Here is a 27,314-nt window from a genome sequence, read left to right on the forward strand (position 1 = left end):
TGAAAGCTGTTTGGTGGTTGTTGGCATCAGTTGGCATCCATTTAGTGCATTGGCATTGTAATATAAAGAAACTTAATTCCAGAGCATACCATTGTGAGTCAGGTTGTCCAACACTGTTGCTATGCATTCAGTATTCAGTAAGGACTTTAGCCCAAGTAGATGTAACTGATCAACAATCAGAACAGAATGATGTAACCCAAACACAGAATATAGCACACGGGCCCCATTCATCGTGAACATAGGCTAGTGTGAAGTAACTAGATAGGGTTTTTATCTAGTTTCACTTTAGGCAGGACTGACTAAGGGTGTCTGTGTGTGTGTGTGTGTGTGTGTGTGACATATTTGTTTTATGTCAAAGTTGTTAGAAAGAAATAATCAGATTTTGCTTTCCTGACAGAGGTAGCGCATTTATTTCTCAGTTGTCTAAAGGGAATCCAGTGAGAGTCTACATTCTATTCTATTCTATTCCTTGATTGAAGCAAAACTGAAACAGAAGGGAGCCAGTGGATTGAACATATTCACAAAGTGATCAATGCCAATTCAACATCAGATGTATCTACAGTTATGGTATAAGTCACTATGATAGAGATCATGTAGAAAGGCTTGTTCATTAATATTTCTAACATTTTCTTTTGACAACAACGTGAGGTTGAGCTCTCTTTAATCTCATATCTCTAATACACAGGCTATAGGGCAGTGGTCACTTATACCAAGGTCAAAAACACTATTTACAGCAAATTCCTCTGGCTTATTAGATAAAATTGGGGCCATTAGGGTGGATTTTAATGGATATTTCAAGTTTGGTCTAGTTGGCTCTTAAATAAGATGGGTAAAATTGAGATTGCTACAGATTTCCTTAAAACAATTTGTTAACCAATCCAAATCCAAACCAAAACCAAAACATCAGGGTCAGTATTTTCTGATGAATTTAGATGGACCAGACCTAAGCCTATTCTAGCCTTTAAAGTGTCAGGATTAAGGCACAGTGGGCCAGACTCAATCTTTGAAAAATATTATAAAATAAAAATATGTAAAATAAAGAATTTTTCCAAAAATATTTTGCTAGCAATCATGGTGCAGATGTTGCATTATCCTTGTGTCGGTCACAAAGCCACAAAAATGCAGGAATGCTAAGCTAAGTATGGCTAGCGATTTTATATTTTTTTCATTAAATCCCATCAGAATCCACCTCAACAAATAAAGAAATGCATGCTAGAGGAACCCTTGAAAGCAAAAATAGAAAAATTATAAGCATTGGATGTAGTCAGAAAGGGGGCAGGATCCGGAATCCCTTCTTTAACCCGAAAAATTCTGTCACACTTGAGAAGCCAATTAGCATGAACAAAATGTGGACCAACCTTTTACAGCCTCAAAATATATGCTTTATGAGTCAAGGTTAACTGCTGTTTTCTAGCTGCATGGAGTTGTATTTATTCAATTCTGATCTAGACCATAGAGCGACGTGGTTCAAAATTAGATAGCGAGGCATGCAATCTATATGGCAATCAGTAGTGCCAACTTTCTTCCAAGGAAAGTAGCTATTGGCTGCTCAAAAATATGCTAGAAGTCTCCAGATGATATCACACTCTGAATTGCATAGGAATATACAGTGCCTATAAAAAGTATTCACCCCCTTGGATGTTTTCCCCTTTTATTGCTTTTATAAATGGAATCATGGTCAATAAAATGTGGCTTTTTTTGACAAGAATTTACAAAAAAAAAACTCTTTAATGTCAAAGTGAAAACGGATTTCTACAGTGTAATGTAAATTAATTAAAAATATATAATGTAAAATAAGTGACTGCATAAATATTCACCCCCTTTAAAATGACTGACCTAATTCAACAGAGGTCCAGCCAATTGGTGCTAGTAGTCTCACAACTAGTGAAATGGAGATCACCTGAGTGCAGTGAATGTGTCTCAAGTGATTGTAGTATAAAGACACCTGTGTCTGGAAGGTCCAGTCACTGGTTAATCAGTATTCCTGGCTACAATTACACCATGAAGACAAAAGAACACTCCAAGCAACTCCGAGAAAAGGTTATTGAAAAGTATAATTCAGGGGATGGATACAAAAAAATTTCCAAGTCACTGAACATCCCCTGGAGTTCAGTTAAATCCATCATTAAGAGATGGAAGGAATATGGCACATGTGTAAATCTGCCTAGAGCAGGCCGTCCTCACAAACTGAGTGACTGTGCAAGAAGGAGACTAGTGAGGGAGGCCACCAAGACACCTATGACTACTCTGAAGGAGTTAAAAGCTTCAGCAGCTGAGATGGGAGAGACTCTGCATACAACAACTGTTGCCCGGGTTCTTCACCAGTCAAAGCTTTATGGGAGAGTGGCAAAGAGAAAGCCACTGTTGAAGAAAGCTCATATTAAATCTCGACTACAGTTTGCCCAAAGGCATGTGGGAGACTCCAAGGTCAACTGGAAGAAGGTTCTTTGGTCTGATGAGACCAAAATGGAGCTTTTTGGCCATCAGACTAGACGCTATGTTTGGCGGACACCAAACACTGCACATCACCACAAACACACCATCCCCACCGTGAAGCATGGTGGTGGCAGCGTCATGCTGTGGGGATGCTTCTCTGCAGCAGGCCCTGGAAGGCTTGTAAATGGAGAGGGTAGAATGAATGCAGCAATATATAGGGAAATCCTGGAGGACAATCTGATTCAGTCTGCAAGAGAACTACGACTTGGGAGAAGATTTATTTTCCAGCAAGACAATGACCCGAAGCATACAGCGAAAGCTACGCAGAAATGGTTTAAAGACAACAAGGTGAATGTTCTGGAGTGGCCGAGTCAAAGCCCAGTCCAATCCAATAGAGAATTTGTGGCTGGACTTGAAAAGGGCTGTTCACGCCCGATCCCCGTGCAACCTGACAGAGCTTGAGCAGTTTTGCAAAGAAGAATGGAGTAAAATTGCAGTGTCCAGATGTGCAAGCCTGATTGAGACCTATCCACGCAGACTTAGTGCTGTGATTGCGGCCAAAGGTGCATCTACTAAATACTGACTTGAAGGGGGTGAATATTTATGCAGTCACTTATTTTACATTATATATTTTTAATTAATTTACATTACATTGTAGAAATCCGTTTTCACTTTGACATTAAAGAGTTTTTTTTTGTAAATTCTTGTCAAAAAAAGCCACATTTTATTGACCATGATTCCATTTATAAAAGCAATAAAAGGGGAAAATATCCAAGGGGGTGAATACTTTTTATAGGCACTGTATTTGCTCCCCTCATTTTGTCACCAAATGCTTTGGCAGTCAACACATTAACATTTCTTCCAATGTTCAGAAAAAGTCATGAAGGACACAAAAATGGAAAGAAAGCAAAATAGTGATTGGTATTTGCAGTGGTGCAAAGAGTAAATGTACTGGTGTGAAAATCTACTTAAAGGAATAGTTCACCCAAAAATGAAAATTCTGTCATCATCTACTCACCCTCATGCCAAATGAAACACAGGTGAAATTTGTTAGTCCATATAACACACAGGGAGGTTGCCAGCACAACTTGGTAGCATCCTTCTCCAAAACAACTCAAAGTCAATGGGGACCTGTTCTTTAGAGTTCCAAAACAAAAACAGCCAAACAATCACACTGTGAATAGAAAGACCTATACACCATTATTTGTTGCAAATCAATCAGCTGTAGTTAAGATTTGCACTAAATGATGGTGTAAATATACTGTAGGTCTTTTTGGAACTCTGAAGAACTGGTCCCCACTGACTTCAGTTGTTTTGGAGAAGGCTGCTGTGAAATTGTGCTGGCAACCTCCCTGTGTGTTATATGGACAAACTTTGATTTCTTTCATTCTTTCACTTTCATTTTTGGGTGAACTATTCCTTTAAGTAAAGCTAGTGAGTTACCTTTTAGAAAAGAGAACGTTGTCACATGTGATCTTTTCCATGCAATTCTAAAAAGAAAAGAGGACGGGGTTCAAACTACATTATTTGAATTGAAACATTTGGAAATTACAAAATAAGGTGCACAAACAAAGTGAAGCCTGGTTACTCTTCTCACTGTGAATGGCTCCACAATTTGCCAGTTTACAACTGTCCAGTTGCTGATGCTTATGGAGAGCCTAGAAAATGTGTACTCTGTGATGAATGTGTTTTAAAATGTAGTGAAGTACAGTACTTAAGTAAAAGTAAAATTACTGTAAGTACAATTGCACAATAAAGCCACTCAGTTACAGTAACGTGGGTAAATGTAATGAGTTATTTGCACCCTTGGGTATTTGGGAGACACCGGCATTCAGTCAAAATTTGACCGAAAGGTGTTAGAAACAGATGTGACGTCTTTTGTTATTGTTAATTTTTGTGTCTTTTTGACATCGCTGTCAGTTCATATTGTTATCGGATAAGGGTTACATTAAAGGTCATCCGAAAAATGTGAGATGTAAGATTATATGGTACATGACAGACGTGTCCTCATCCTGCTGAACATGTGCTAATATGGGACTGACCACTGAAACTTAATGGTAACTGCCCCAGACAGCGCTGTTAATGGTATTCCCCTCTGCTGACAGACTAGACTGCTATATTGACACACTGTCTCTATGTCCAACCCCACACACACACACACACACGCAGGCACCTTCTCTCACGGCTGGAAGGGATTGATAAACGGTTTACTGTTTAGTTTCAGTATTAGAATTGATAGTGCTTGTTTTCGATCACGCTCAAAAAAATGTACACTAACCTTTGTGGGTATTGATAAAAAAAAAAGTTATGTTGATTTCATCCAAATAAACACAGTTTCAAGACTGTTAAATTACAAATTTCTTTAGTTTAAAATCAGCTAGACTGAAACAGATAAAATGAACAAAAACATTTACATTTAAATGTATTCATTGAATTATTTAAATTCTGATTGATTTTGTTTCATAAATGAAGATACTATAGAATTATACAGTTTGATAGAATTCTGTCATGAAATGCGTAAACCTTGTAATTAGACCAAAATATTTTTTACAGTGCAGTATGGCTACAACTAAAGCCATTTTCATAGATATTACTATTTTTTATTTTTTATTTTTTTACTTAAAAAAAATCACCGGTTGGGACAAGTTTATTTCTTTGAGCTGATTATGAACCAGTAGGCTTACTTGGCAGAACTGTGGTTAATGATTGTGCCACATCTGTGATTCATTTACACTTTGAATATGCTATGTCATCCACCAAAACAACTACTGTACACGGCAGGTAGCCCTGGGAATATTACCAAGTATGACTACACCACCAGACAACACCATGACTACAGGGAGAGAGAAAGAGACAGACAGGGAAAGAGAAAGGGAGAGAGAAAGAATATTCACATGAATTACAACATACTGTATGTTAGTGCTTTGTCATCCTGTCAACTTAAGTTAGAATAATAATAATAGAATACAATTGAATATATTCCAATACAATATGACACAGTACAAAAGAAAGCCCATTCAAGTAATTAAGTGTCCTCAGACATTGCATTAGAATAGAACAGATTAGAATGAGGTCACGTAAATATGAATTATAACATATTTTAGTATTGTGCTATCCTGTCAAGTTAGAATAGATAGACTAGAAATGACACAATACCGTAGATTACAATACAATGCAATACAATACATGGAAAAGACATGGGAAAAACAAATCTTACTGTTGTCGTATAGGCAACGGCAACAACGGCAATCATTAATATCACAGAGCCATATAATTATGTAACACAAGTGGAGTAAAAAGAATAGAAAGGTGACAATGAAGTCTTTCTAAGAGTGGTGCAGCCTCATTCAGCTGTCACCACAATGGTTACTAACAATAGCCATCACCTCATCTCCTTTACAAGAGACTTGGCAGCGTTCCTGGACATGCCAAGCAAGCCTCCTCTGGAAATTCTCTTGGCAGGAGAAGCAACTCGAGGTTAAAATCCTTTTCCTCTGGGATCCTGGGCGCTGAGGTGCCACAGCTCTGCATCCAAACAGTAGTAGCACTATGACATAATCTTATGAACTTGTCAGTTTTAATTCATCTCCACTTTTCATACCACTTTGGTTGTGGTATTAGAGAATAGAATAGAATAGAATAGAATAGAATAGAATAGAAATCACTTGTTTGACCTGAGCTCATACAAGTGATTTACTGTCTTGTCTTCAATCATGTTGCACTGGTTGTGAGGAATAGAATAGAATAGAATTATAATAATACTACTACTACTACTACTACTACTACTACTACTACTACTACTAATAATAATAATAATAATAATAATAATAACAACAACAACAATAATAATGATAATAATAATAATCGTAATAATTATATTTATATAGAAATCATTTGTGTGACAAGAGCCCATACAAGTGTTTTACTGTCTTGTGTTCAGTCATGTTGCACTAATAGTGAGTAATAGAATAGAATAGAATAGAATAGAATAGAATAGGGTGGTTTTGTCTCTTGAATTGAATGCCTTTTCATTCATATGCAAGAAAAATACTCAAACAGGATGATAACAGAAGTTCCAGAATAAAATGCTCATACAGGTCTAAAAGTTGACTCGCACAAGCTGTTTTAGTGTATACTTTAGACTAGTATACCTTGACATTGTTCAGATAGATGTTAAAATAGACAGCAAACTAGTACTAATGACATCATAATGGGTTCAAATGTTACGAGGCTAAGTGAACAAATTGGCACACACTCATTCATATCTCGACCCCCTTCCAGCAGCACAGTGCAAGCTGATCTGTTTGACAGCATTTTTTTCTAGATGCCATTCCATTTCATCACCGATGTGAGTCAGCCCTGATCTTGCCTGGCGTATTGTGAGCAGAAAACCCATGTGCTGAAGTAGGTGATGCAATTTCATGACAACAAATTAGTCAACCAGATGAGTGGGATAGCCCTAACACCTACCTACTCTCACTTTGGAAAAGAGGAAGTCAAGGAGCTTGTAATATTACCAGTTCCATTTCCTCATACTGCTGGTTTTTCCCTGGCTGGCTGTATAAAATAGGCAGCCGGAGCATTATGGCCAGCAAAAGCAAAGCAAAGCCCATTGGGTTAACAAGGCACAGCAATCAGACACAGCAATGGACGTGACACAGGTGAGTGTGAGGCAGACATCGGCATGACCTGTATAAATAGTGATGTTTAATAGGGAGCAGCATTTAACAATGAGTCATGTTAAATGATGAACTCATTCCCCTCCAGCTTCTGCTTCTTCATTTTGTGACAGCACAGCAGCTCTTCGCAGCTTTCTACCTGAGAGAAAATCACCATCAATTTACAGTGTTGTGTCTCCTGCCTTTCCTTTGCAGATCCTGTTGTTTGGACTTCTTTTTGTCCCCGTATTGACGTCCAAGTTCCCGTGCTATGAGGAACAGGATCTGGAGGAGAAAGCTCAAAGGAAGCTTAACAGCCATTACCCACAACCCCCTGAACCTGCGCGCCTGTCCCAGTCTCAGGCCGACGCTCCTGTCTGTCCTGTGGAGCTTTACCAGCAGTCAGTAGACATCAGTGACAGGTCTCTGTCCCCCTGGCGCTACATGTAAGTTCTCGCATTCTTTCTCTACTATGACAACCTTGTACCTACTTGAGCTCAGAATGCTCCTATCTAATCTGGCAATTAGCCTTGCTAGGTATTCATAGGATGTGATCAGGGGCATCAATGCATTAAGGTAAAGTCCCTGCATTTAATATCATTGACCACTAAAACTCCCAAAGCTGCTTCTATCAGCAATGACTGATTCCTTTTATTTTGTTTCTTTGGCTCCGTATGTTCTACTGCTGTTATTTTGCACACCCAGTATCCATGCTGTAATTCATATATTTTCATATTTTTCATTCATACATTTCTACTTGACATGATCTAGTGTGCTAATATTGTCCGTTGTGTTATGTTTAAAGCGTCATCTTGTTTTATCTGATCTTTAAGCCTCAATTTAGGCTTTTATATCTTTTGATGACTATTTGCTATGCTATATGCTAGGAATTTACCTCAGGAAGATTTGTGTGGTAAATTTGAGTCTCGGTGGGTTTACCCCCCTTGTAAAGAAAGATAATGGGAGAAAAAGAGGCAAACATTGGAAGAAATACAAATATCTGGTCAAAATATTAATTTCTGACCGTGTATGTTATGTTGTTAATGGATGTTAAAGGGTCCGAAACATATAGGAGTAAATCATCCGCATAAAGAGACACTTTACGTTCGTTTTCCCAATTCCTAATGTCTGAGAATGAAGAGCTGGCCTTTAGAGCGATTGATACAAGCGGGTTTACCCTCCTCTACGTCCCTGTTATTTGAATATAGCGGAGGTGCAAACCATAAGTCTCTGAACTATTCATTGTCCATGAATAACTCTGCTCACCGACTTGCCTCGTTCCCTTACAGCTACGACACCAAGGAGGACCGCTTCCCGCGCACCTTTGCCGTGGCTCAGTGCCTCTGCGAAGGGTGCATCATGAGGAAAGAGGAAAACATGGACTACAACTCGGTCCCCATAACGCAGAGCCGGGTGGTTCTCAAAAAGGAGCTGTGCGAGGACGGGAGGACATACCGCCTGGTGCCGGTGTCCGAAAGCGTGGTGGTGGGCTGCACCTGCGTCAAAGCCAAGACCGCTTAAGTCCTCTCATAGAGGAGATACTACACACAGACCTACTGTTAGAGCGCCATGTCTCATTCCATGTTGTGTTTGTTTTAAAATGCATCCCAGTTCTCAGGAACGCCTAACCCAGGGGCGGCAATTCTCTAAACTCTAAGCTATGGCAAAGTCCCTGCAGCTAATCTCATTTGCCACCAAAACTAAGAAAACCTGCTGATATAAACCAACTAAATTCCTCAGAAAAAAGCGGAGCAATGAGCGATGACTGACCAGATATTATTATTTGATCAGTGTGATAAATTATCAGATGTAGGTCATCAAACCATCAGCTTAGATGGAACTTTTTTTTTTTTTAGAAAAAATAGATTTCTGGTGATTTTCCATTCATTTTCTCTCCATTCTAATGCTAAAAACTGTAAGCTCAAATCTGGACTCACTTAGTCTATATGTTATGGAGAGAGCCATGCCTTACTATACCCAACTGACCCCCCTGAGATAACCTATAATAGTCAAAGTCATATTAGCCTCTTTTCATAGGCCTATTTATTGTCAGGAATGATGATCTCATAATTTATACATGTAATGTGCATTTTTGTAGGTCTTTATAGGCCCGGCTTGTTTATTATTATTACTTGTTTATGGCTCTGTTCTAATGTAGCCATGAACTGGGCATTTTACTTCATGTATTCACATGGATTGATGGCTTTGGTCATCAGAGAAATTAACTATTGTATAGTATTTATGTTTTTAAGCTATCTGGTGTCTATTTATTTGATGATATGAAACTATTTATTTTGTTGTTTTATATTTAAAATATTTAAGAATTTTAAGGCTGGAGTATACACAAATGTGCAAGGTTGCAGAACTGAATGTTTGATGACACTGGTAGACTATGGATTTATTTATTTATTGTTGATATATTGCTATTTTATTGCCAATGGGATTTGATAAGTCTAATAAAAAATAAAAAAATGTCTTCTGGTCATTGGGAAGTTTATATGACACTGTTTTACAATGTGCATTGCATGAAATGTTACCCTGATTCTATTTTTGGCAGCAAGTTTTTATTGAAATGAATTTTTTTATATATTATAACGTCACCTTTTCATAGAAGGCAGTTTTAGGATCGTTAACATTTCATGAAAAATGATTGTGTATTTTTACGTGGGGAAATGAATGAGGATTTTCACTTCACCTCCTCATTTCTGAAGAGAGAATTTTAATAAGAACCTCTCTGATCAAAGCCACATCTGTCATTTTAATTTTTAAAGTATGAGTGTGCTGTAAATACAGTTTTTGGAATGTTTCGCCACATAATCTTTGTTCTTTTCAGAGTGTTACCTGTATTTCAAAGTGTGTTGGTTAAGTTTGGTTACGTTCTACCTGATTTAATCATTTTTGAATTGAATCTGTATAATGGGTTTTTACATGGATGCAGGGTAAGAAGTCACTCAATGAGAACATTTCAAAAGTTTCAGGTTGAGTGTATCTTGCTCTCTTCTTCTCCAAACCACTTAAGTCTGTTTGCAGAAAAGCTTCTCAGGAGTCAAAAGTGAAAGAATACTTCAAAAAAGGAAACTGAGGCACGTGCAAAAGTAAACAAACAAAAAACAAAAGGGCTTTTTTTTTTCTGTGAAACACTGACCACAACAGCAGATCCCCTCACCCATCCTGCCCTGCAGTTCAGAAACACCACTACACCGCTAGAGTGGTGAAGTACAAATAAAACCGAAACAATTTGAGACCCAATTAAAAGAAAATGATTCTACATTTTGGGAAAATGAAATCAAAGCACAAAATAAACTGTAATGTTATTCTCAGTTTAATCACAAAATTAAATTGGCAGAATATTTAAACAGGCAAAATACAACTCATAAAAATGCTTTCAAAAATATGAAGTAGTGACCATCATCTTGAACTTGAAAGAGGGAGACACAAGAAAAACATGGGCATCCAAAGACAAAAGGCTATGTCAGTATTGTGAACTGTGGGAGGTAGAAACAGAACTGCACTTTCTTTTTGAATCTCTAAAATACGAAAAAAAAAAGAAAAAAAAAAAAGAGAAATATACTACACAAAATTTGAAAATTCATTCCAAATTTCTTCAACCTACCAAAGCAAACATGGCAACTTGCTGCCAAATTTGCCAAAATTCATCTAATATTTTTATAACCTCAGAAATAATATTTCACAACCACACTATTGATAACATTAATATTTTTAGGTATGAATTTATGTCTTGAATGTTTTGAAGTATCTATTTCCACTGAGTTTCTGTAATTACTGTCTTCATTACTTTTGGTATTAGAACATTATAAATGTTATAGATTTTGTATTTTTGTATTATTCATGTATGAATTTATTTTTAATGTCATACCACAATATACTTACTTGAGTTGAACTGCACTTATTGAAAGGCTGGAGTATTCATTGTATCCCCTTGATGTCACACATGATGTCATGATGCCATGCATTTCCTACCAATATGGTGTTTTACCATATGCACAGCTAATTGGCTGTGGCTGTCAGCTGGTTATACTACCTGCTGACTACATATCAGTACTACAAGTCTTTGTCTTACAGGTATTATAAGTAGTTAAATGGCGCCCTCTACTGTCTACACAGCAGTGCTGCCACAGAAATTACATTAAAGAGCAACAGCGCCCTCTGCTGTCTGAACTGCAGCACTGTCACAGAAAGTAAAATAAACAGCGCTCCCTGCTGACTAAACCATTGTTGATACTGTGGATTGTCCATTATGTGATGTTTGAATGTCTTGTCTTTTGTGTGGACCCCAGGAAGAATAGTTGCTACTGCGGTAATAACTAATGGGGATCCTAAATAAAACAATAAAACAATAAACAGTACCACTGCCACAACAGTACGTCAAACATTACACCAGGTTACACTGATTAGTTCCTCCTCTCTGGTTGAAGGTGTGCTAATCAGTGAAGTCACCTGCTGTAGTCTTTGGTTGGAATGAAAACCTGCAGACTCTTTGCACTCTTTGGCACATGGTTGTGTATCAGACTGTCATCTGGCATACCATTGCCTGCTGAGGTCCCACTGGGTTTCCACTGCATATTGGCCTCTCTGCCCACTGTCTGCTAATCCCACTGCCTACTGGGGTCCCAATGCCTGCTGAGGTCCCACTAACTGTTGAGGTCTCGCTGCCTGCTGAGCTCCAACTGCCTGCTGGGGTCCCACTGCCACTCTGCACATAGTCTATTGGGGTCCCACTACCTCTCTCTTGCAGTTCTATGAAATAAAAACTGATGCACTAATTCACTCTTTGCTCTCCTTTATTGCGCAAACTATCAGTAGAGATAATAATCTGTCACATAAGGTCCTCTAAAGTTTCGCTTCCCAAGCTTTTTTCTTCAGTGTCCCCTAATTGGCCCCTCATAAAATTCATACCCCACCACCATCACCAAGCCATCCCACTGTAGCATCCTTCAGATAAACACTGCTCACCATTTAGCTCTTGCTTTACCCTCAGTTCTTAGTTTCTCTTTAAAATGATTTAGTGGCAGAATCATAAGGAGCTGTCTTTGCTTTGGTCAAGATTTAATACAGTAGGTTTGGTCTACCAGCTTGCTGGCTTGATATTGATCTACTGCCTATTGGAGTGCTGCTTTAAGAAAATAGACTGTGGTCTTTCTGTAATATAGCTAGCTAAATTTTGTGGGGTTTTTTCATAAATCTAGATGCTTAACATAAGTTGACAATATAAGTCATAGATTGCATTTTACTTGATCATGAGTAGTCATAGCTCAAAACTTACAACAGAACAAAGTAATAGGGCAATATTCATTTATATATTAAAGTCAGCAAATTTAAAACCATGCTTGTTTGAAAAGAATTCCTCTACACAAAGATTACAATCTATCATCGTTGTTTACAATGAAATGAGTAATAAACCAATATGAAAATATATACATCAATATTAGTACTAGTTCTACAATACTAGTTAAACACCTCCATATAAAGTAACTCTCTGGACCACAATGTGATGTTGACACTCTTTATTTGAAATGTGAAATATGAAATGTACGAATGATACCAATATAAAAAATACAAATACAAATATATGCTAAGTAACGTGGACTACATGTAAATACTGCACACACCAGGTATAAACATACAGTTGTCTGTAGTAACTAATGTTCTATACATACAAACACAAAGGATTACAAACTGCAATATTATAGATTATTATTGATAATATTATCAACTGAATAACATACAGGTTATGCCTTCTAAATGGCCGTGAAAGAAGCAAAGGATTGGAGCATTAGCTTCACTTCTACATACAAACCATAATATGGTCACTATAGGATGTTACATCATCAACTAGCTATGACACCCACATAGCTTCTGAAGGCTTCTATAAGCACAAATCATAACAGAAAAACACAAACATAACACTGACAAAATCTTGGCTCATTGAACTTATTGTATGCTTAAACTGAAACAGAAAACTAAGCCGATGCTAAGTTTGTTTCCGTGTTATCATTGCCATTGCTACTGTTGAGGTACTAAAACATTAAACCTGTGGTTTTACATTGGCCTATTAATAATAATGAAGAATAAAAACAGATCATTTGCTTTTAAAGCTGTATGTAACACACAACCTAGATGTTGTGTAATCATAAATATAGCCCTGTATAGACACAAATCATAACAGGAAAACACAAACATAACAGTAACAAAATCTTGACCCTGAACTTATTGTATGCTAATGTAAACTGATTGATCAGCAGAACACGGTGAAACGTGATTGGCCTTGTCAGTGCTGAGTTAGTAATCTGTGTTTAGGCTATTCCTGTGGCAAGCAAAAAGCATATGAACAAGCAACTCTCTCTTTCGCAGCTCTATGTGTGACAGCCAGAGGAACAGAGGAACAGAAACAGGCTGAGGAACAGAAACAAACCCTGCCCCTTTCTCATCTGAGTTCAACAGAGAAAAGCCAGTGAAGTTATTTTCAGTTTAATATGTTATATAGGCATACTATTAAAACATCTGAATAATATGAACATTTTCAGAGGGAACAAATATTAATGTCAAATGCATTCGGGAATGAAGGGCTTAAACAGCAGTCATCACCCTCTCCTCTCCCTCTCATTCCTCTATTAAGTTACACCTCTATCAACCTGCCTTGTCCTCTCCACCTCCCAGTAACAGCGCCCAGAAAGACCCTCAGTACACAGTGCCTGTTCCCTGGGGCGCCTGGGGTGGGGGTGGGGGAAGAGAGGGATGAGTGTTGCGGGCAGGGGGACGGTGAAACGTTAGTAGAGCAGTATTAACATAAATGTTTGCACAAAGTGATATAATATGAGGTTATTATTATAAGAATATGATAGCCTGCTACAGAATATCATAGAATTCAGTGCAGTATTAACATTAATCTTTGGAGTGATATAATATGAGGTTATCTGTCAACTTTAGACCAAGCTTTAATGTGGTGAAACACATGGCCCTCATATACAGAAATGGCCACAGAGAGGGAAGCTGCAGGTCCCCCACCATCTGATGTTGAAGACGTGGCACAAGGTGAACTTATAAGAGATGCAGACTAAAGTTGCTGCTAAAAGTCATTCCAAGCATTTGTTTGTAGCAAAGCTGAAACGGACATTCACCACGCTAGCTTAAAATAGCCTGCTATTGAATATTATAATAAGGTTACAAGGCTAAGGATATGTTCCATGCTTGTAGAGGGGTAAGCCTACATCGTTTCTTATGTATAGCTGACGTGATTATTTTCAAAGATCTTCAAGAGATGGGAAGGGGGCCCACAGAGACTGCATTTGCACAGGGCCCAGAAATTCATGGTACGCCCCTGCCTGTTCCCAGTGGCCAAGTCTCTCTGGGTGATCAGGATATGGCTGCTTCTCTTCCATCCATGTCACCTTTCTGTTGCTCTCAAACAGAAAGAGGTTTGCTGTGTTTGGATCCAGTGTGAGTTCACAGGTATCTGATGGGAAGAACAAGGCAACACAACAGCAGTTTTGTCATCTAATATACCTGTTATGTATATTTTTTTGCTGATTTATTAACATCTTGACTGTTAGGTTCTTAGCAGTTTCATGATGTCACAATGTCAACCATCATCTTTATTCACAGTGGATTTAAATGAATGGATGTCACATACTGCTGTGTAAATGGGCTTTCCATCCTAATAGCTATTATCCTAATGTGTGTTGCTTTGTTTTCAGGAGTAACACTAAATTCACACTTACACTTCAATCATTCCGTAACATGGTGCACCCTAAGGGATAAAAAAAAGTAATGTCAGCATATTATCTTTGATAATGGAAAAAGGAGGAATAATGTTTTTATTGCCCCTAAGCACAAAATGACCATAATATATCTGCGGGGGTTGATAGGGTTGTTGATCATTTCCAACTAATAAGTGATTTCTTGCTAGTTGCTGAGATTGCTGGCTTTCAAGCTCAACTTTCCGGTCCATACTCTGTTTTGGAACAAAATTTAAAGTAAATAAAACAAAAGTGTGTATTCCACTCTTGTGAAAGGGTGATGTTTGCTACATGTGAAAACTGTTCTGTTGAAACTGAAACTGTTGAAAATAAACAGAACTAGAAAATGTGGTCCAAGTGGTTGTTCCCTGCACAACCTTTTGTCAAAGTTGTATTATGTGAATCTGTTCTGAAGTTACGCACCTTCGGTGATATGCCACGCCCACCACCACGCCCCCTTTTGGCCAATCAACATGAAAAGTTAAGCAGTTCTTCCTTGGGCCATAACCAACCTTCATGCCATATTTTGTGCTAATCCGTCCCTACGTTTTTTGAGATATCCTGCTAACAGACGGACGGATAGACAAACACAGACGCGGGTGAAAACATTATCTTTTCTGTCTTGTTTCATATACAGACCTCCTAGCTCTGACATGATTACTTAATGCCTCTTTAATAACCTTCCCTGTGAATGATTGACTCATTGAATGAGTGAATGACATCAGTCATATGCACCATTAAAGAGTAACTAAACCTCACCCAAAGCTGTGGTGAAGCCTGACACCTACTGGTGACAAGTACGGTACTGAACTGTCCTTCTGCTATTGGCTGGTCTTTGAGGCAGGTGATGTCAGCCTCTATAGAGTACAACAGGTGGTGACATCACCTGGCACAAAGACCAGCCAATAGCAGAGGGCCAGTTCAGTACCCTACTTTTCACTAGTAGGGTTAGGTTTAGGGTTAGGGTTAGGGTTAGGCATGTCAGGCTTCACCAAAGATTTGAGTTTGGGGTTTAGTTACTCTTTAAAAAATGAAACAATATTACACAGCTTTACAGTATGATTGAGAAAATGGTTCCCAACTAAACTAAAATGGTTCGCTTCTACTGTATAAAGCATTGTCAGTGAGTGGTAGCAAGCCTCTCCATACCTGAGAGTTTTCAGTCTCCAGTGTGGATCCTCCAGTCCAGCAGAGAGCAGCTTCAGTCCTGAGGCTCCTGGGTGATTGAGGCTCAGGTCCAGCTCTCTCAGATGGGAGGGGTTGGAGCTCAGAGCTGAGGCCAGGGAAGCACAGCCTTCCTCTGTGATCTGACACCCTGACAGCCTGCACACACACACACACACACACACACACACACACACACACACTTGAGTTTTCTTCCATTGATACATAGTTTGCTAATCATTCTTTATTGTTGTAACAACTGGGTGTTGCAACAACTGGACTGAAAATCATAGCAGAGAAAATCCTGTTAACCTGCATGTCAACCAGGATTTAAATGGTCACATGTTGAACAGGTTCAGGATTACTAACCAGAGAGTCTCCAGCCTACAGTCTGGACTTGCCAGCCCAGCAGAGAGCAGCTTCACTCCTGAATCCTGCAGGTTGTTGTCACTCAGGTCCAGCTTTCTCAGACTAGAGGACTGGGAGCTGAGAACTGAGGCCAGAGCTTCACAGCTTCTCTCTGACAGGTTACAGCCACTCAGCCTGAAGAAGCATTTGTGACAGAGACAAACAATAAAATGTTTCTATTTTCTCCTCTATCAAAACATTTCATATATTTAATGTATGCAGTTATCTTTGCACCTACACAGCTTTATTGGAGGCCTTGACCACTGGCAGCAGCCTCAGAAGAGCCTCCTCTGAAGCAGAGTATTTCTTCAGGTCAAACACATCCAGCTCCTTTCCTGATGACAGTAAGATGAAGACCAGAGTCGACCACTGAACAGGGGAGAGTCTGTCTGTGGAGAGACTTCCTGATTTCAGGTACGGTTGCATCTCCTCCACTAGAGAACGGTCATTCAGCTCATTCAGACAGTGGAACAGATTGATGCTTTTCTCTGGAGAGGGATTCTCCATGATCTTCTGCTTGATGTACTGGACTGTTTCCTGAAGGGTTTGGGAGTTACTTCCTGTCTGCTTCAGCAGGCCTCGTATGAGAGTCTGATTGGTCTCCAGTGAAAGGCCAAGGAGGAAGCGGAGGAACAAGTCCAGGTGTCCATTTGGACTCTGTAAGGCCTTGTCCACAGCACTCTGGTAGAAGTGTTGCGAGGACGATGGGGAGGTTGACTGATTTTCTGTCAGCAGATTGACACCAGTGTCGGTGAATGACAGAAAGACATAAACAGCAGCCAGAAACTCCTGAATGCTCAGATGGACAAAGCAGAACACCTTGTCCTGATACAGCCCACGCTCCTCTTTAAAGATCTGTGTGAACACTCCTGAGTACACTGAGGCTGCTCTGATATCAATGCCACATTCTGCCAGGTCGGCCTCATAGAAGATCAGGTTGCCTTTCTCCAGCTGCTCAAAAGCCAGTTTTCCCAGAAACTGAATCATCTTCCTGGTCTCTGTGTTCCAGTGTGTATCTGTCTCAGCTCTTCCAAGATATTTGACATTGCCCTGTTTGCACTGAACCACCAAGAGGTAGATGTACATCTCAGTCAGGGTCTTGGGCAGGTCTTCTCTCTCACTGGTTTTCAACACATGGTCCAGAGCGGTAGCAGTGATCCAACAGAAGACTGGGATGTGGCACATGATGTGGAGGCTTCGTGACATCTTGATATGGGAGATGATTCTGCTGGCCAGCTCCTCATCTCTGAATCTCTTCCTGAAGTACTCCTCCTTCTGTGGGTCAGTGAAGCCTCTCACCTCTGTCATCATGTCAATGCACTCTGGAGGGATGTGATTGGCTGCTGCAGGTCGTGTGGTTATCCAGAGCTGAGCAGAAGGAAGTAGGTTCCCCTTGATGAGGTTTGTCAGCAGCACGTCCACTGAGGTTGACTCTGTAACATCAGTCAGGATCTCGTTGTTCTGGAAGTCTAGAGGAAGTCGACACTCATCCAGACCGGCAAAGATGAACACAACTTGGAACTTGTCAAACCTGCAGATTCCTGCTTCTTTGGTTTCAATGAAGAAGTGATGAAGAAGTTCCACCAAGCTGTACTTTTTCCCTTTCAGCAAATTCAGCTCTCGGAAAGTGATTGGAAATGTGAACTGTACATTGCGGTTGGCTTTGTCTTCAGCCCAGTCCAGAATGAACTTCTGTGTTAAGACTGTTTTCCCAATGCCAGCTGCTCCCTTTGTCATCAATGTTCTGATTGGTTGATCTTTTCCAGGTAAAGGTTTAAAGATGTCTTCACATTTGATTGGTGTTTCTGGTCTCACCGGTTTCCTGGATGCAGTTTCAATCTGTCTGACCTCATGTTCATCATTGACCTCTCCGCTCTCTCCTTCTGTGATGTGGAGCTCTGTGTAGATCTGATTCAGAGGAATTGGCTGTCCTGGTTTAGGAATGCCCTCAAACATATTGTGAAATTTCTTTTGCAGATTAGATTTGAGTCTATGCCGGCATCCTGCAGCAAGAGTTTCTGAATGAACAAACAACAGACAACATCAGTGAGTGGATGTTTCAGTAAATTTAAGAAACATTTCCTGGTAAATGTATGCATTTCTCAACTTCATCGTATTTGTTCAGAGTATTTTTTATCATTATTCATCCACTCAATCTGATATTTCCATTCCACTTCCATTTTCCACCATTTTACTCTACAGATCATGTTAAACCTGGGAATAAAAAGCCTCTTACTGCTCTCCAGATAGTCGGCCAGCTCCTCCTGCTTCATCCTCCTCAGGATGTGCAGTGTGATCTTCACAACTCTCTCTCTAGCACGCCTCCTCTGCTCTTTCTTCTCACTGTCCACCACCTCCTCATCCTCCCTCTGCCTCTCTAAGCATTCTGGGTAATCTGGAATCAGAACCCTCCGGAGGCTCTTCAGCTCGTTCTTCACAAAAGTGAGAACGTTCTCCTCAAGGATCTGCAACAGAATAATATTAAACTTTCATACAAAACTCATGGAAGGTGACATCCAAACCATCTGTTATAGCCTTTTGGTCTAAAGAGTGTAGCATGAGGACTATTATGAGCAGAAAGGCTGTTTTTCCATTTCATGTGCAGGTGAACTAATAGGTGTCACTGTACATTTACACACCATAATGGAGGCCAGGTCTGTTTGAGTGTCCTGGGCAGACTGACCAGTAGGAACCTCTGACCTTTCCGGGTGGTGTCTGGTGACAAAACACGACATATTACATCTCCAGATATGAACCCACACACACAGCTTGGAAATTCAGTGTGAGAGTGAATGGATATCGCTTTCCCCTCCCTCAACAATCTCAACCAAAGTGCCCTAGAGCAAAGACCGTCATCCCCAAATCTTTCCAGTGGAGTTACACAATGTTCCAACAATAACAACTTACTCCTTTTCAGAGGGATGGTGTTCATCTTTAAAATCAAGAGGGACATTCATAGACCAGTCACTCTTCATGGACACACAGCTGGGTCCAGGGGAATCTGGTCTCTCCTGCTGGATCCTGGTAGAAACATGTCATGAGAAAACATAATGGCAGTACAAAACGAGTTGTACTGGGCAACTCCAAGTGGCCATCAGTAAAAAACTGGTTGTACTGGGCAGCTCCCATGTGTGAATGTATGGGACTCATATGACTTTGAAGCAGGGAGGGGCTGGAAAAGAGAATAGAGCTCAGCAAACCTCCCTGGATAAAGATTAAAAAAAAAAGTAAACAAGAACACAATGTTTCAACAATAACAACTTACTCTTTTTCAGAGGGATGGTGTTCATCTTTAAAATGAGCAGGGTGAATCATCTTTATGGACACACAGCTGGGTCCGGGGGAGTCTGGTCTCTCTTCCATTCTTCTTTTATTTTCTATTGGTTCTTTTCTACTGATATTCAAGAAGACATTTGTGTTAATGCTAACATTACATTATTATAATTATTACTAGTAGTATTATTATATTATATTGACTTACTTCTTTTGATTTTCTTTCAAATTAATAGGGAGACACAACCATCAACAAACAACCCAATAACCAACTCATGTGTTTTTATAATGTTTCAAATCCAAGTCCAACACACACAATTTACTCCAGTGATGGAATTTAAATACAGTAATAGTAGTAAATTATTGAAGTTGTAGATTGTAATATATGAATACACTTTTAGTAACAAGCATAAATGCCCAGCATTTATTCAGTAAATACCCCCCCCCACACACACACACACACACATACAACATTCCTACAATATTCCTATAGTGTGTGGCACTCAACAGTGAGTGTATATCCAGGTCTTGGAGCTAGAAGGGCAAAAATTTGATCTGTATATCAAGTAAACGATCTATTCAAAAGTGTTAGTACCTCTTTATTTGTGTGTTTATGTGATGACATCATCATTGTCAAAGGATATTTAGGATAGTGCATCAAAAATAGAACTAAGGATATAGTTATAGTTGTCCTTTTGGATGTTTTTATAGTTACACAGGCATTCTAATTACTTATGACGATTTAAATCTTTTTATAGTTATATATATAGTTATCTTTCTAGATGTGAATGGGCCTTTAGGTCCACTTTTTTGTTTTGCTCTACAGTAGAGTTAACAACACTGAATAAAAGTAGAAAAGTTGGTGCAAAGACTAATAAAGTTATAATTCTGTTATGTATTCAGTGGAGTTATGGAGTTATGGAGAATGTCTTGAGCAATAGAGATAACAGGAAGGCATTGGGCAAGTCTTTCTGACATAATCATACTGGCTTTGGCACTATTAGAAGCATCAACAGTGACTGTACTTTCTTAACAGCAATCAACCAATTCCAAGTTTTGTCAGTGCCTGCACAATGCAATGCAATGTCTGAAGTATTAATAATTATTATGCACCGCATGCATTTTCCATGTGGGCATGCATGGTGGGGGCGGGTGAATTATTTACATCTCTACAGTGTTAATAGATGTAATTGTGCATTATGAAATGTGCACCTGATAGTGTTAATATGAAGGCAACTCCAACAGAGTTAAGGCTCGAGTAGTGTTAAACTTTAATATGTAGAGTCAGCAGCAACCCTCCAACAGCGTACATTTTTAAAAGTGTAAATATAACTATGTGTAGCCTATAGTCTTCACCCATATAGACACTTTTTACGTTGAGGTCAGCGTGTGGGTGTGGGTGGAAAAACGTATCTTATCTTCTTAGCTGATGAAGTCTGTGATGCACAGTTGGTTAGCCTACTGTTGACAAAATGAACTATTGTAAGTCGCTTTGGACAAAAGCGTCTGCTAAATGACTTAATGTAATGTAATGTAAAAACCTAATTAGAGTAATCAGTGTCACTCTCACCACTGTTATCTCCATTTAGACAGTTGTACAATTCAATACTAAATCAACAACAACAAAACCTGGGACTAAATCTTATCAAATGAGGGTCCGTGGACTTGTGCGTCTTTCGGGGGGTCTGTGATATAAAACTCCCTGCGTAACCTGTTGGTGGTGTAGTTTTACTGTTCGTCCACTAGGGTACTCATCTATTATATAATCTAAATTAAAACTGCGTCACATGAAGGCCACTTGGGGGGCCACCTTCTGACCACACAAAAATACAAGCACCATCCAAACAAAAGCTCCAAATGTTTCACTTTGAATTTCGTGGACGTGCCTCTGCCGGGAATCGAACTCGAGTCTCCCACTTGAGAGTCTGCAAACGGGCCACGTCACACAAAGTGGTGAACAGACAAACAATACCACCCATACAAATTGGACTGCAAACTGTATTATTTACTATGGCTAGATGGCACTGGGATGCCCACAAGAGCAAGAACCACATATAGATCCATTACTGTAATAAAACACTGAAGCAACTGCCAACTAGGTTAAAAGTTTTTATGACTAATATTTTGGTGTGTATTCAGACGTTTGGAAATAGCAGAATAGGCCTAAGTGTTATTATTAGCTAAAACCAGCCAACAATATTCACCATATCGCTCAAATAATGAAGTAACATATGCTGAGAGAAAGTCACTGAAAAATAACACACTGTAAACTTGTAAATTGGCAACAATATCTTACCTTTTCTCTTCCATGTTGGAAAGTCCCTACACGTCGAACTCAATACAAAGCGAAACTGAAAGTTAAGTTGGAAACGTCCGGAAGTCCGGAAGTCCGGAGGAGAGATAAACAGAAGTGAGAGAGAGAGAGAGAGAGAGAGAGAGAGAGAGAGAGAGAGAGAGAGAGAGAGAGAGAGAGAGAGAGAGAGACTTAAACCTGCACCACAGTTCGGAGTCTCGTTTTAAAAAAAAAACAAAAACAGGAAAATAAAAATAAATAAACTGAGAAGTTCTTCAGAATTCCAACAATGCAAAAACCCTTTACAGGGGACGTTCGTCCAACCCAACCATAAGATGCCCACTGAGCAATTTTACGTTGATTAGACGTTTAAAACACGTCTAAATGGCCATAGCCTCTAGGCTAAATTAAGTTTAAATACATAGACAATATTATCCTGGACTATATGAGAGCTACACATAGATGCAATGTTGAAATTACTTCTTGTGCTCAGATAATTATCTTGTAGGCTAGTCTACAGGACTTCTCTGGTGCATATTTATGGTATTTACAGATATTTATTCATTGTAATCATGTATTTAAAGCATAGATGTGACGTTGAAATCATGTCTTTTGCTCAGTGGGTGAATGCTGCTCTGTCATCCAATATTGGGGACTTGTGATTTCAATGGTTTCTGCTGAATTGATGTGGTTTCTACCGTAGATCCTGCTGGTTTCCGCTGTGGTTTGTAGGCTAATGTTGTTTCTATTCTGTTTGCCCAGAACTCTGTTGTGAATCTGAATAACGCTTGAAAACAGTAATAATGCAGCCATGAAACACTGACTTAAAGTACAAGTTACATGAACAGAGGATGCCAGGGGGAGGATATGAATGTCAACAGAGCTTAATGTAAATAAAATAATAGACAAAATAAAACATGTATAAATCTATAAAATAAAAACAATATAATACCGTATTGATTTAATGCATAATTCAAGCTCCTTCTTAAGGGCATTGAGTGAGGTTTGGAATTAGAGAATTTATATTTGTGATTATTAAATAAATTGAATAATGACTAGAAGCTCAATCATGAAGTAAATGTCTTTAGTTTCATTACTAATATTTATAAATCCAAAGATAATATTCTTGAGAAAAAAAAAAAAAAAGAAATCCGTAAAATATAAACATGAAGAAAGTATATCATTTTGGAACAGGGTGCGGATGCACTTATTGTTCTTTGTCAGAGTGTTATCAAAACATATTTTTCCAATTGGTGTCAGCAGGTTCAATAGGACATATAGATATAGATAAGGTAGAGAGTATATTCTTTAAAAAAGCATAATGACACCAGAAGGGATAGCATCAAAGACAATTGCTAATTGTTTTTGATGACTTACAGGATTTTTTATAGGCATATCCTTCTCACTGAATAGCTGGCTCACCAGTATGATGTCATTGTTAAAGCAATTGTCAAAAAAATATAGATTTATTTTCATACAGCAAGTCCTTGTATAAAAATAGGACAATAAGTCCCAAATAAAGTTTCTTTTTGGTGAAAATCGAAAATCGTGTTTGTAGAACAGAGAACATGCAATTAATGGCTGTCTGTGGAAGTAGAGCAGTTGGAATCTTTTCAATAGAGTAGTTACATACAAGATAGAATACATTTTAACCCACCTAAATGAGAGAAGACACGCTTTTCATACCATTTTCATAGTTATTCATTATAACAGATAACTTTATATATCGATTATCTGCCTTTTGGCTAACATCACGTGCAATAACTTTGCTGGGTTGTTCGTGTGCGTTGCTGCTCGTAATTACGACATTTCCAACAGCGCTTGAAGGCAGCACGAGCCAATCCCAAGACGATGCGTGCTGACGTATAATTTTAGCGCCATGTTGAGATGTTTTTAGCAGCGTGGCTAGGTCAGGCTAGTCCATGATATAAACAGGGCTTATCCAGGAGTCTAGGTATCTACGTGATGGAGAGATGACTTCAGCTATCATCTCTGCATTAACGGTCCTAACGAAACCTCTCGGCGGTAAGTGGAGAGTTTGTTTATCTTCAGAGAGGGTTCAACCAAGATAACTAACGGTACCGCTTCGTACATGGATAAATAAGCAACTCAGTCATGTCACAGAGGTGCCACCTGCATATAATTAGAATGAAAATAGAATGACATTTTTATTTTAGCCAGCAGTAGCCTGTGCACTAGCCACCAGCCTGATACGCGCGCTTCTCTCGTTGGTGAAGAGAACCTCAGCTCAAACTACGTAAAACAAAATGTCATTTTAACGTGGCCTTATATATCCGCAAAATTACACACTACTAATGACTTTAGACGTTTCCTGAATCATAACAGCCACTCAGTAAAATGAAATTTCAACTTTTAGTTGGGTCGTCTCTTTTTCTACACTCTTCCATCAAAATAATATGCCGAATTGACGCGTGTCTCCCATCGATTCTGAAAAGGTCTTGAGACATATTTTATGGGGTATGCACCTTTGCCACTAAGCAAGGCCACATTAAATGGTCACATTTTTGAATGCAGTTTGGCAGGTGCTGGGACTAACCAGCCGCCAACCCAAGTGCTGGTAAACTTTAGCTGTGGTTGGTAAGTTTACAACACTACCAGCCAGTTTGGTTTGTGAGCTTGCTGTGAAAATCCAGTTGGCTGGTAAAGCATTGAGAGTTGCTGCTGGTGAATTTTGGTAGGTCTATAGTGACCGTGTCAGTCACTGTGGCCAGACAGAAGAAGCTAGTCCCCTGCCCTGTATATATAGTGCCATTCCAGTACTTAGTTGGTCCTGTCATTACAGTACTTCACCACCAGGAGCTTTCAGCTGCCCTGCTACACAACTTGAACTGAATTCATGTACTTTATTCCAGCGTTACACTCAGCTACCACACCAACAGACAAGTCTAGATCCATCTGGGTATATGCTAGGTCTGGGCGATATGGACAAAATCAAATATCACAATATTTTTGACCAAATACCTCAATATCGATATTGCGAAAATATAGTAGAGATGACTATTGGTGCTTTCACAAAATATATACACAATGAGATTTTTGATATATAATCAGCAGTAATATGGATATAATGACTAAGTGGGTAAAGGCAAATAATAGAACAGCTAGAACAGTCTGGTAAGTTCAGAAAATGACATCACTTTACTGTAATGCAGCCTTTAAAACCAGGAAAAGACAACACGATATCCAAAATCTAAGACGATATCTAGTCTCATATCACGATATCGATATAATATCGATATATTACCCAGCCCTAGTATATGCCTTATGGTATGTTTGAGACGTGACTGGTTAGAGGACGACAGGGTTGGTGAATAGGGATGAGAAATCTCAAAGGAGGGAGGCAGGACACCAGAAGATCAATTTACCCACTTAATGGTATGTTTACTGAAGGATTCAGATGTGTTACAACAACAAAGAGAAGAGATATATAGGATATTTCAATTCAAATGCAAACAAATCATTCAATATAAATCAGGGATACAAATTCAATATATAGAGGCAGAATCAGTTAAACATAGAAAGTCAAAGCTAGTTCTTTCAGTGCTATGGTAACAAACATATTCAACATCATTCATCATTCAGATAGGTAGTTCAATAGATGATAGTTTTTCTGTGCATACATTAGAGTTTGCCATCTGACAGGCTAGGTACAATCAGTGATCCTATTGCAATCAGACCTTGATATTAGGGACGGGACGATATCTATCGAAATATAATCAATATATTGCAATACAAATTGTGGGGCAGAAAAATGAATTATGATGTTAGCTCCATTTTATTCTGCTGTAGTAATCACAAATGAGACGCTTGACCATCACAATTTCACAAGCTCTCCATGGAAATTATACTATTTGCGCTTTGTAATGACATTTTAAAATTGTTGTTTACATTCTAGCAAGCCAATGCCATCGCTAGAAAGATTTGAGGTGCAGGAACATAATTCTGCACAGTCAGAGTTTGTTGTCACTGAACCTTTATTTATTACATCGTATCGTGGTTGCAATGAATGTTGAACCCCGTATCGCATGTCGAATCATATCATGAGATACACATATCGTCCCAGCCCTACTTGATGGTACATAATTATTCATGCTCTCTGGACGCTGGACTTGTTGTATGCTAACGTGAAGGATGCATACAGCTCTTCTCCCCTTCTCCCCTCCCCCCCCTGGGTAGGTCAGACCACAACCTTGTGCACCTCAACCCCTGCTATGTGCCTCTGGTGAAAAGACAGCCTGCGACCACAAGGACAGTGAGGAGATGGTCGGAGGAGGCCTATGAGACACTTCAGGGCTGTTTTGAGGTGACAGACTGGCAGGCACTCTGTGAGACGCATGGAGAGGACATTGATGGGCTCACAGAGTGTATAACAGACTACATTAACTTCTGTGTGGATTGCACTGTCCCAGCACAGACTGTCCATTGTTATCCAAATAACAAGCCATGGGTAACAAAGGAAATCAAAGCCATCCTCAACACAAAGAAAAGGGCTTTCAGAGCTGGCAATAGGGAAGAGGTGAGAACAATCCAAAGTCACCTGAAAGGGAAGATCCGGGAGGCTAAAGAGAAGTACAGGAGGAAGCTGGAGCAGAAACTCCAGCAGAACAACATGAGAGAGGTCTGGAGCGGCATGAAGACCATCACTGGTTTCAGGCCGACTGGCGGCAGAGGGGCTGAGGGCGGCTCGGACAGAGCCAACGAACTTAATCTGTTCTTCAACAGATTTGACACAGTTACCCCTGCCCAGCCCCCCCTTGACTCATCTGTCGTCTGCCTCCAACCAACATCTACTCAATCGCCCCCCCCTCCCCCCTCCTACAGCCCCCCATCCTCCACTGAGGGTCCCACTTCCCCCCCCTCTGGCTCCCAGACTGACTGCCCTCTCCAACCTGACAACTCCACCCCTCCCCCTCCCCTACCTGTAACCTCTACAGTGTGCTTCACAGCTGACCATGTAAGAAGACAGCTGATGAGACTCCACTCAAGCAAGGCTGCAGGCCCTGATGGTGTCAGCCCCAGGGTGCTCAAAGCCTGTGCCCCCCAGCTATGTGGAGTACTTCACCATGTCTTCAACATGAGCCTGAGTCTTCAAAGGGTCCCCGTGCTGTGGAAGACGTCCTGCCTCGTTCCTGTGCCGAAGACGCCGCGTCCCGCTGGCTCCAAGGACTACAGACCGGTGGCATTGACCTCCCACATCATGAAGACCCTGGAGAGACTTGTCCTGGAACAGCTCCGACCCATGGTCAAGCCACTCTTGGACCCCCTCCAGTTCGCCTACCAGCCCCGACTTGGAGTTGAGGACGC

At 39.7% G+C, this 27,314-nt stretch overlaps 3 protein-coding genes across 4 annotated transcripts in view; 2 read left to right on the forward strand and 1 right to left on the reverse strand.

The window, feature by feature from the left end:
* The first annotated feature begins 7,082 nt into the window (after nt 1-7,082).
* On the forward strand, nt 7,083-8,802 carry il17c (interleukin 17c). The gene is made up of 3 exons (XM_071547040.1): nt 7,083-7,097; nt 7,311-7,540; nt 8,384-8,802. The coding sequence occupies exons 1-3, from the start codon at nt 7,083-7,085 to the stop codon at nt 8,613-8,615; spliced, it is 477 nt and encodes a 158-aa protein (XP_071403141.1). The 3' UTR covers nt 8,616-8,802.
* A 3,808-nt stretch (nt 8,803-12,610) lies between these two features.
* Nucleotides 12,611-22,042, reverse strand: LOC139667554 (protein NLRC3-like). 2 transcript variants are annotated; one of them, XM_071547039.1, is made up of 10 exons: nt 21,993-22,042; nt 19,689-19,814; nt 19,331-19,444; nt 19,063-19,138; nt 18,660-18,888; nt 16,662-18,441; nt 16,385-16,558; nt 16,001-16,174; nt 14,834-14,862; nt 12,611-14,568 (listed from the first exon to the last, which is right to left on the reverse strand). In XM_071547039.1, exons 1-9 carry the CDS (start codon nt 22,004-22,006, stop codon nt 14,841-14,843), a joined length of 2,709 nt encoding a protein of 902 aa, XP_071403140.1. In that variant the 5' UTR covers nt 22,007-22,042; the 3' UTR covers nt 12,611-14,568; nt 14,834-14,840. The 2 variants fall into 2 exon arrangements, with proteins under 2 accessions (XP_071403140.1, XP_071403139.1); XM_071547038.1 differs by having other exon boundaries at nt 19,689-19,817; nt 21,993-22,041.
* A 1,858-nt stretch (nt 22,043-23,900) lies between these two features.
* Nucleotides 23,901-27,314, forward strand: part of tango6 (transport and golgi organization 6 homolog (Drosophila)) — a 34,427-nt gene continuing 31,013 nt past the window's right edge. Inside the window, exon 1 of the mRNA XM_071547042.1 lies at nt 23,901-24,014. Within this exon, the coding sequence (XP_071403143.1) occupies nt 23,963-24,014 (52 nt within the window). The 5' untranslated portion in view covers nt 23,901-23,962. The remainder of the gene's footprint in view (nt 24,015-27,314) is intronic.

This window comes from Centroberyx affinis, unplaced genomic scaffold (genome assembly GCF_046629955.1).
Source record: "Centroberyx affinis isolate AG114_WGS23_722 - 3 ecotype Tasmania unplaced genomic scaffold, CSIRO-AGI_Caff_v1 ptg005625l_1, whole genome shotgun sequence".
Lineage (NCBI taxonomy): Eukaryota > Metazoa > Chordata > Actinopteri > Beryciformes > Berycidae > Centroberyx > Centroberyx affinis.